Below are 11,254 nucleotides of genomic sequence, written 5' to 3'. Positions count from 1 at the left end.
TGACTCCAGCTTTTCCTTCGGGACTAATAATACCCCCTCCGGACACCTCCAGCTGTCCACACAGTCCTCTCACAAATGTCACCTCTGCATGAAGTGTCCCAGAGTGTTCTCGATTTCCAGTGGGCCCATTTCTCCTTCCTGAGTACTGGTGCTTCCTTTATTGCAACCGAAGGTATTTTTCCCCATACATTTACTTAATCTTAACTCACCCATCACACTGTGGGTACTATGGAGTCCCCAACTGTGTTTTTGCCCTTGACCTCAAGCTTCAAATGTAACAAGTGCTCAACAAATATTTGTTCACTTGCCAGATGTTATTATAACCCAGCGGTGTTAAACCAGGGTGATTTTGCCCCCAAGGCATTATCTAGCAATATCTGGAGATGTGTTTGGTTGTTTTGGCTGTCTCAATGGGGAGGAGGGAAGGGCTGCTGTTGGCACCTAGCAGGATAGAATCTAAGGATACTAAGCCCCCCACAACAAAGAATCGCCCAAAATGTCAGTAGAGTGGACATTGAGAAACCTCACCATATAAACTGAGTGCTCCTTTTGAATAGATTAGCAAGAAGAAATCAGAAGAGATCAGTATACCAGTCTGGCAGGAAATTCTCCCTCGGAAATGCATGCCATTCTCTGTCTGTCCCTCTTGTCTCTCTGATCTCTCTCTTTCTCCTCTTCTTCTGCTGTTCTTAGGAGCTAAGGTTGTGTGATAAGTCCGGTGGAAAGCTCTTTCCTAATGCCATAGAGGTGCCCTGGGGCCACAGATGGTATTTTCACCACTTGTTGGCTTCTGAGCGTGGCAAGTGACCTCCCAGGAATCCCTGAAGTGCTAGGAATGTAACTCTGTTAAAGAAGAAAACTCAGGACTGCTTAAGTCCAGCAAAATGTCAAAAGGGAATTGTACCCCTCAGAGAGGACAGGCAGGCGCAATTGTTTCTGAAAGCCCTCTTTTCTCCTGTCTCAGCCAAGGTGAAACTTCAGAGCAGGGTCTGAAGTCAGTGATTTGAGGGGACCTGAAGCCCTGTCACCTTCACTTTCCAAAAAAGTGCAAAGAAGCTTAGGAAAGGGTTCTGTCTGCCACGTGCTTCAGCAGCAACAGATTTGCAATGGTCTTCTGTGCTGGAGACTCAAGGGACCTGGATCACCTGGCTAGAAACAGCAGCCCCATCAGAGCAGAGGTGACGGGCTCATGGCCACCTCTCATGTTCCTACTCACCCAATCCAACCGGTTCCTGGAGCTGACATGGAAACTGAGTGATATATGCCCTGAAAATAAAAGGTAGGCTTAGCCTGAAGGAGTCTGACTGGGCCAGGAATAGGGGCTGGCATATTATTAAAAAAAAAAAAAAAAAAAACACCAAAAACCTTGTCCTTGGGGTAGGGTTACTTGACAGGCTGGCTGGGACCTAGCAGTGGTGTGAATATTTGAAAGAAGAACCTTTAGTGCAGTTGGCAGCGATGGAAATGCCAAGCAGAGCATTCTGAGAGTCTCCACCCCCTCTTCTGGATTTTTTCCAGTTTTTGTACCATAAACACACACACACACGCATATGCACACACAACACATGCACATGCATATGCACAGAGCAAGGTGTAACTGTATTATTGGATTGTTCTGTCTTTTTATCCAGGAAATGAAGCCTTTCTATATGTTTGACAGAGTGCCACTCACTATGTGATTTGTTCAGCTCAATTTTGACGAAAACCATTGAGGACAAAAACATACAGAGTACTTGGCAAATTGTGAACAGCAAAAGTGTTTCATGATGACAGTAATTAGGATAACAGAACAGTGTGCGTTGAGTGGATGGTTGGCAGGACTTTATATATATTAAGAAAGTATAAAAAAAGGATCATTTAAAGACCCAAATAGTAATCCCCACAGTAACTGCAATCCTGTTACTGGAAAGGGATCAATGATGTTCCTGGGTGATATATATTTATGTTTGAGTTAAACTAAAAAGTATTCCAAATTGTATTACTTGCCCCAAAACTCAGTTTTCACTTGTTTGTGAACCCCATTCATTTAGTCATTCCATTAGTCAATAAACATTAGTTTCTTTTATTATTTATATTCCTATTCAATTATTCCTTTTACTCAACATTTACAAATCCCCCTACTGTGGGCTAGGCATTGCGCTAGAGTCTAATAATACACAGTAGCAAATAACCCTTGCCTTTGGGAAATTTAGACTCTAGTGAAATAGTCATTCTTTCTTTCACTCACTGAAGAAAGAAAGTATTTACTGTGCACCCATATGTTTTGAGGATACAGCAACAGAAAAGGCAGGGTTCTCAGATAACAGAACAGCATCCTAATGGGCAGAAGGAAGAGCAAGGGCAAAAGTTTTGAGGCAGCTGTGAACCTGCCGCAGGCCAGGGAACAAAAGGAACGTGGCACCAAACAGGGTAGGAAAGGTGAGCAGGATCACATACCGTTCTACAGACACTGTATATAACCCATTTTTGTACATCCATGCATGTACACAAGCATGTCTTCCTGTTAGATTACACACTCCCCTTTAGATTTAGCTATTATTCAGCCTCAATAACTTCAGATGAAAGTTACTTATAACAGAGTCTAGGGAAAGCTACGTGGAGTCTTTGTTAGAGCTGATCTGAGATCTAAAACTTAGTTGCCTTTCCTTTCTTGCCAAGGGCTTCCTCCTTGACAAGGTGGCAGGAGAAAGAAAAGGACTCCATCTTTGCAAGTCTTCAGTCCTCTATGTCCTCTACTGACTTCCAAAACAGAGGCCAGAAGAGTTGCTAGTCCAGGTGAGCTGTCAGGAACATCAAGATCCAAGGCAAAGAAATTTGGGATGTGGAATTTACTTTCCATTTGGCAGACCCATCTGCCACTTATGCTGGATGTGTCCACCCTTCTACTCTGATAGGGATGTATAACATTTCTCAATTCTAACGAAAAGACTATGGGAAAAGTCTCTTCTTTTCAAATAGATTGTCACTCTAAATCATTCCAGCATATTAAGTGTGGAAGAGTCACTAGGTCTCCATTTCTCCATGTGTATAACTGCAGAGTAATATTTGACTACAAGTTTGGTTTTTTTCAGGTTTTTGTTTAAAGAAGATAGGAAGACTGAAAGTTTCAGGCCAGCCTGGGCAATTTAGTGAAAACCTATTTAAGAAAAATAAAACAACCAGGCTAGAGAGGTAGCTCAGTGTTAGACCTTGGGTTTAATTCCCAGTACAGAAGAAAAAAAAAAAAAAAAGACAGTGCTGTTATTTTTATTAGACTTTAAAGGATATGCCTAAGCAGAAAAGAAAACTCTCAAGCAGACCATCTGTAATTCTCAGTAATTTAACCCAGGTTCCATATCTGGTAAATCCTCGATAGGTCCTGGGTGTAGAGAGCTAAATCCAAGACCAAAGAGACTACAACTCAAGCACTACAACTCCCAGGAGACACTACGTCGCATTGCCTGCGCACGCTCAATTTCAGTGATTGCATAGTGCCTCGAGCCCGAGTGGGCGGGGCTTGGCTTAGACTGCGAATCGGGGGCGGGACTGGAGGCGTGGCCAGAGGGGGCGGCGCTGCCGGCGCGGCCCGGAACACGCTAGTGGAGCGGAAGATGGCGGCGGCAGCGGCGGCTGCAGCTGGGACCCCTCTCGGGCTTAGGTGGAGGACCCGCTGGCTCTGACCTCGCTCTGGCTCTTGTCCTGCCCGACGCGCGGGGCCTCGCACACGGCAGGGGCGGCGGCGGCCACTGCGCGCCGCCTTGAGGAGCGCCCCGGCGGCGGCGCAGCTGCGGCTGAGGAAAGAACCGGCTCCGGGCCTCCGCGTTCTCCTGCTTCCCCGGCCCCCCGCCTCCTCGGGGGGGCGGCGGCGGCGATGTTCTCTGTCCTCTCGTACGGGCGGCTGGTGGCCCGCGCCGTGCTTGGCGGGCTGTCGCAGACCGACCCCAGGGCCGGAGGCGGCGGCAGCGGCGGCAGTAGCGGTGGTGACTACGGGCTGGTGACGGCAGGCTGCGGCTTCGGCAAGGACTTCCGTAAGGGCCTTCTCAAGAAGGGCGCATGCTACGGGGACGACGCGTGCTTCGTGGCCCGGCACCGCTCCGCCGACGTGCTCGGTGAGTCCCGGGCCCGGTCCCCCTAGCCCCGGGTCCGCCTCCGGGGACTCCCGGCGCGGGCTTCCCCGCTTCCCCGCACGCACACGCGGGAAGCGCGCGCTGGCATCCCGGCGCCGCGCCAAGCGCTCCGAGGCGCGTTTTCCCCTTCCGAACAAACCCTCCTTCCCTAGATTAGAGAGGAGGAAACTGAGGCGCAGAGCCGTGGAGCCACGTGCTCAAGGTCATTGCCTGAGAATGTGACCAGGCTGTCCCCATCCAAAGCCGCACTCTTATTACTCATTTGGCTTTGTCAGCCTCGGGCGACCTGTCCTCTCTGGGAGACACCTGCAGGTTCCTAACCTCCCGTTGGTTCCCTCCCTCTTTTCTCTGGCTCCCCCGGGGATCCCTGTTTCCTTGCGTGCTCCTGACGCCGCGGCCTGGCACCTGCAGCGGGACCCCAAACAGACCAGACTCTTCCGAGCCCTTCACCCCGAGACAGCCCAGCCGCATTCTTTTCGCCGCCTCTATCGTGACCGCATCTTCAGCATTTTCGGACTCTTCGAAGTAGGGGCTTAATGGCCTGGTGCAAAAAAAAAAAAAAAAAAAAAAAAAAAATATATATATATATATATATATATATATATATGGAGCAGTGCTTTCTCCCAAAATGATCTTGACCACTTGAGGTCACTTGGGGCGGCAGACAGTCCCCTTGACCCAAAATAGAATAGTCGAGCCTGCAGGTTGCTGCCAAGAAGGCTTTGAGAATTGGTCCAGGCCACACGTGCTCCCAAGGCCTGTTTTAGTTGCACCTTTGAGGAGTGGGAGAAGGAAGTCAGCGTTCTGAAAGGGCTGGAGTTCACAAGCAATGCGAAACTTCCCGGGAAGGCACATCTTTGGAGGTTCTATGTATGCCACAGAATTGTTTGCCATTAACGCTCCTTTGGTAAATAAAGCACTTCCTTTGAAGTTGAAGGACACGCTGTCATTGAATTTAGCTTCTAATGTCTCTTTTGTTTCCTCTGGTGAGATCTGGTTTTTGGTTATTTCAGGTTGTTACATGGCAAGGTAAAGTTTGGCATTGGAACAAATGGTTCTGTAAGTTTTTTTATGACAGTAATTATTTTTTAATCTGATCTCAGAATAACTGCCTACTAGCTTTGGTTTTACTACATGAAGCTATAGAAGGTTGTTCTCAGTTTTACAATAACCTCATTACATAGGTTTAAAAAAATGATTTAATATTTAGACAACACTATTGACATTAATAGTGTCAATATTTTGAGAGACTCCTTAGAGCATCAGGGAGTTTACAAGTTCAGATTATAGGAACCACTGTGAAGACAGCCTGAGAGATTTATCTCTTTTGAGAGACTGTCAGTAACTTTTTATGCCACATATAGAAATACTTTACTCAATAAGCTTGTGACCTGTTTTGCTTTTAAAGTACTAGTGTGGGAGTGTAGTTCAGTGGTTAGCGTGCTTGCCTAACGTGTAAGGACCTCTGTTTGATACTTGGCACAACCACTACTAAAAAAAATATCTACAGTTGGAGTCATCATACAGCAGGATAGAGGGTCATGAGCCACTAAACTTTTCTGTAAATCTGCGTATAAAATAGGTTTTTGTGAAAGAGCTGTGATTTCATTAATGATTTTGGAATAGAGTCCTGTCTGCCTCACAAGAGTTAAATTTTGCATGGTCCTAAATGAGATCCAAAAATGTGATAGGGAAAGATTCTAGAAATAGTTAATAAGTTTTAAAAATTGCATGACATTCTGAGTAGCTTTCTAATAGGTATATATGTACTGGAGAAAGCAGTATATATAGTCTGGAGCTATCTGTGAATTCAGATAGTTAGGAAGTTTAAATGTATCAAATTCCTATGCCAAAACTTGATTTTAAAATTTTAAAATGCTACCTTCATAGTGGAGTGGCATTAAGTAATATGGGAAAAATTATGGCCAGAACCAGAATCTATGAATTATAAACATGGTTTCATGCTCTGGTATTCTGGCAGAAACCAAGCCTAGTTTGAAGTTCAGCTTTGCCACTTAGTAGTAGCTCTGAGATTTGTGATTTTTGGTTGGTGCTTACCATGAGTCTTGTGTTCCTTATCTAGAATAGGAGGAAGGGAGAGGATCACTTGACCTTTATACGAGTACAGCTTCTGACTGTAGGATCAAATCATATTTTTCCTTCTGCTTTAAAAGATAGCAACTCTGATAACACGTGTTTCTTCCTCTCATTTACATGACACTCCATAGGCTTCTTCTGTTTTATATCTAACTAAACTGTACAGTGGCTCAAGATACCTTGGTTTGCATCTTCTGGTTACCCAGAGGCTCACTTTCCCAGAAACGTGCACAGAGACAGAAGTTCACAGATACTTTCTGGGGCTTCACTGACTACATGTAGTTCGCCTATGTGCCACCTACCTACAGGTCCATGCATACATTTCATGTTGAGATTTCCAGCTCTGTACCTTTCCTAAAGGAGTGCCATCAGCAAAAGCAGACACATGTTGCTTGTGTGACCAAGGAGTGATGGTCAGCCAGACTTGACAAAGATCCCACGCACACATGTGCACATGGCAGGGATGGGGACAGTGAGGGACAGGTTCTCCAGGACTGTCCTGTTGTGGAGGAGCTCTTCCAGAAAGCCGTCTTGGGAGTCACCTGAAATAACTTCCTAATCCAGTTCATGTGATGGTGACTTTAATTTTACCATCATTACCCCATCACACATTGATCTGATTATCTCTTGCTGTGAAAATTGATAAATCTCAAGTGAGTATTTACAACTGCTTTCAGTTCTAGAAGTTGGGATTATAACCTGCATTGCATTGAAAGGCTCTTTTGAGCTGGGCATGGTGGCACATGCCTATAATCCAGTACCCTGGAGGCTGAGAGAATTACGCAAGTTTCAGCCCAGCCTATGCAATTTATCTAGACCCTGTCTCAGAATAAACAAATATCTGGGATGTAACTCAGAATTAAGACCCCAGGTTCAGTCTGCAATACCAAAAGAATTTTAAAGAGGCAGTGTTGAATAATTATGTTAAACGTACGTGCTTTTGAATCTTCTAGTTGTATAGGTAATGTTTTTCTTTGGATTGACAACATATTTATTGCTAAGTATCTGTGCAAGTTGGATTGTTCACTGTGGTCATTTGGGACTCCTTAACTGTTAGGGATGAAAGCTGTGTATTTCTTCTGTGTGACAAGGAAAATGCTGTTTTGTTTCTTTAATTTAGAATTGATCTGTCCTATATTAGTCATGCAGTGACTAAAAGTACTTGGTACTTTACAACATTTTTGTAATCCCCACTGAATTTCTTTTAGGAAAAACTAACTATGGTGGGTGTGGTGATGTGTAGGAACCACTCCTATCCCCTGGAAATTTGGCAAAGCTGCTGTATCTTAATTAAGTCCAACAGGAGTAAATCAGTACCCACAAGAGCCATGTTGTTCCTACTTCCCCGGGGCTAATCTCCAGTCCTCTTTCTCTCTATATAGCTTCCTAGGTACATAGATGTGAGAACTGCCCAGCTACTCACTAGGCATCCTGCAGCCCTAAGCTATTTAACAATAGAATCAAAGACTGCTGAGAATTGTTAAGACTTAGAAACTTTGGAATCCAGTTCATTCTTGTTGCTGATGGGAAAACGAGGCCTGCAGAAACCCTAAATGATTTTAGAGTTACTCCACGGGGCCCCGCCTATTTTCTCCATCCAGCTCTCTTTCCGTATACCACTGGTCAAGGTTTCTTGATAAGATAAGTGAATTCTGAACCAGTCTGTCTCCTGGTACTGTTTGTCTTTCTAATGCTTTTTCCAATTAGGAGTGTGTGTAACTTTTAATTCACTCTGACTCATAACTGAAATGTGACAAAAACTCCTCTGCATAGTACACCACAGTTTATAGAAACCACTCTTTTTAAAGAAACCGCTTAATTTTAAACGGCAGCAATATTTATGCCATATAAATTTTGGCCTCTGAATATTGTTAAAATACTGTTTTCAAGTTGGATTTGTGTATTGCAGAACTACAACTTTTAAAAAAATCTTTTAAAAAACAATTCTTCAAAAACTGGGATATTTGTTTAAGCTTGGTTTGACTTGGGACTTCGTATTCTAGCCTTTGGGTATGGTTTTTGATTGTGACCTGGATTTTGAACTCTTTTGTGTTTGATAAATCTTGCCAGCCTCAAAAACTTAAAGGTATAAAGATTATGTGAACAATAAGTTGATCTAAGTTTTATTTAGGAAATGAAAGTAGCCACTTTTATGTGAAAAGTGTGCACACATTAATTTTGGCCTTTCAAAAAGTCCCCTTTGGATTTTGTTTTGTTTTTGTTTTTTTTGTACAGGGATTGAACACATGACCTTGCACTTGCCACTGAGCTTATGCCACTGAGCTAAATCCCCGGCCCTGCTTTGGGATTTTAGTTAGACTTTAAGTCATGCTAAGAAAACACTCTCATTACTATATAGTCATAATTTTCTTAAAATTTAATTTCAATCCAACCTACCTGTTGATGGCAAACATGACCTTGATCAGTGTTTTAAAAACCAAGCTGTATAGTTTAGATGTCACAAATTCACCTTTTAAACTGTACTGGTACATAATTTTTACATTTACAGTTTCGCAAACACCATCGCTGTGTAGTTCTAGAACATTTTTATCTCCCAGTAAAAGAATACCCAACCCATTAGCAAGTCCCCTCTCATACCGCTTTCTCCAGTTCCTGGCAACAGAAAGTAGACTCTGTCTCTGGATTTGCTTGTTCTGAGCATCTTATGTAAATAAAATCATAGAGTGTTTAGCCTTCCGTTGGCATAATTTGTTCTAAGTTCATGTGTCAGTACTTGATGTGTGTCAGTACTTGATCCTTTTTTATGGCTGAATAACATTCCATCGTATGAATGTACCACATTTTATTAGTCCGTTTATTCAGTGATAGCCACTGGTGTTATGTACACGTTTGTGTATAAGTTTTTATACGGACATAATGTTCTTCATTTTCCTGGATATATATACCCGCAAGTGGAATTGAGGGATCATATTGTAATTCTTTTTTTTTTTTTTTTTTTTGTACTGGGGATTGGAACTCAGGACCTTGTGCTGGCTGAGCTAAATTCCCAGTGCCCCATATTGTAGTTCTTAAACTTTGCAAGACATGTAGTTTTAATGTATAATTTATAAAGGGAGTTTAAAATTGCTTCAAATATGTAAGTTTGAGATCAATCAGTACTTTAAGTATGCCTTCTTTCATAATAGTCTGTGTGCTTTCTAGAGGAATTTGAGGAATGCTAAGGAAGTGTGACAATTGCCAGTTTAGTAAAAGGGCCATCTGGGACCCGTACAGAGATAGGCTGTAGGAGTCCCTAACGGTTACTGTCTGACTTTGCTAAGTGTTCTGTCATTCTCTAATAAGATTAAGGGTCACTGATAGAGGAAATTTGCTGTTTTATTTTTAAAATATACTAATATATAGTGCCTACTGCATCCTTTTTGATTTTGTTTTGTCTTAAATTATGCTATATAGTTGGACTTTTAATAAAATAACTGTAATCCTTATTTTAAAAGGCATGTCTGACCTTTTTTATAGTTTCTGGGTGGGTTACCTTGTTTACAAGTCTACCTCCTAGAGTTTTTTGGTTTAGTTTTAAATGTTCTTAAATTCCATCCTCTCTCAGTTTGTTAATCTCTGGAGGATTCTGGATGAATTCATAAAGAAGTTTGAAATGTAGCAGAAGGTAAGTCACAGATGAAAGCTGCTGGAGTGGGGAGCAGGGGTGGGAGGAGACGGTCCTCTGAACTTTAGCCCAGCTTTACAAATCTAGGCAATTCATAACCTCAGTGGCTGCCGCAGCGTCTGAGTGGAGTTTGTACCTGTGTGTGGCTCCAGAAGTACCACACCAAGTCCCATCTGTATGACCTACAGCTGTGTCCTTTGGATAGATCAAAGACTAATGTCAAGTTCAATCTAAATGTCAAGTTCATTTTATATCTGTCCCCAGTGCCTTTTAGTGAGGCCTTCCCTAGTGCTTGAGGTTGAGAATTTTCAGGAAAATGCTTTGGAAAAGTAAGTTAACACTTTTATTTCTAAGGTAATTTGACTTTAGTCAATTAAAAATAGTGTACCATGTGAATTTGCCTTTCAAAATTAGTTGTTAAACTTTGGTCCCTGCCCCACCCTTTGGTCTCTTTTTAAGAAGTAGTGCCTCACCTTCTTGTTTTTTACTTTAGTACTAAAACTTATGTATTTGTTTTGTTTGGGAGTTGTTACATGTTTTAAAAATCTTGAGTTTTCTGTCTCCCTGAAATCTAAAGTCATTTTTCTTATTGTTAAAAATTTCCCACAAAATCATACAATCCATATTTTGCAAAAGCTGATCAACTGCAGAAGCAGTTAACACAGAAGTTTTTTACTCATTTAAATTTGATCTGACATTTGGCACACTTCTTCACATTTAATTTAAAAGTTTTAAAGAAGAAAAAAATAAATGCTAAGTGCTTTTGAATAAGATCCCAAGCAAGATTTAGGGTAGATTCAGGACAGAGACAGATACTTTTTAGAGAATGAATGTGATGTCCTAGAGTGACTTGAATGCACTACGATCCTCCTGCCTTTGCCTCCTGAGTGCTGGAATTACAGGCATGCACCACAACACCCTGCTATGTTGTATTGTTTTAAATCTTTGTAATTCTTTGAAATGGCATTCTTAGCTTAATCTGAATCTCTCCCCTCATTTATAAAGTTGACCAATAGTAAGGTTGACACAGGACTAGAACCTACGTCTCTTGCTTATGAGTCTGGTGGTTTGAAATAAATGATTCTGTTTTGTGCTTGTAAAAGAAGCACCTAGCCAGGTGTGGTAGTGCATGCCTCTAATCCCAAGTGCAAGCACTTGGGAGGCTGAGGCAGGAGGATTGCTGTGAGTTAAGACCAACCTGGATTACATAGTGAGACTCTGACTCAAAAACAGACAGACAGCAACAAAAAGCTAACACCTGTTCAGAAAGTGTCATGTAAAACTCAACTTCACATAGATAAGATGGCTGCCCTCAATGTGTGTGTGTTTGTATGTATGCATACTATTAAATTACATTACAATGCTGTGAATTCTGCACTGTAACACTGCACTGTGATGCAAATTGAGCATATTTCCATGCTAATAA

The 11,254-nt window shown here is 42.4% G+C and overlaps 1 protein-coding gene across 1 annotated transcript in view; it reads left to right on the top strand.

Moving 5' to 3' along the window:
• The first annotated feature begins 3,542 nt into the window (after window positions 1-3,542).
• The window catches only part of Pptc7 (protein phosphatase targeting COQ7), a 39,569-nt gene continuing 31,857 nt past the window's right edge, over window positions 3,543-11,254 (top strand). The window contains exon 1 of the mRNA XM_013144814.3: window positions 3,543-4,088. Coding sequence (XP_013000268.2) covers window positions 3,851-4,088 — 238 coding nt within the window. The 5' untranslated portion in view covers window positions 3,543-3,850. The remainder of the gene's footprint in view (window positions 4,089-11,254) is intronic.

This window comes from Cavia porcellus, unplaced genomic scaffold (genome assembly GCF_034190915.1).
Source record: "Cavia porcellus strain 051 isolate PalLab524CR breed Dunkin Hartley unplaced genomic scaffold, mCavPor4.1 scaffold_16, whole genome shotgun sequence".
In the NCBI taxonomy this organism is placed as follows: domain Eukaryota; kingdom Metazoa; phylum Chordata; class Mammalia; order Rodentia; family Caviidae; genus Cavia; species Cavia porcellus.
This window is presented reverse-complemented; position numbering and strand designations above follow the sequence as displayed.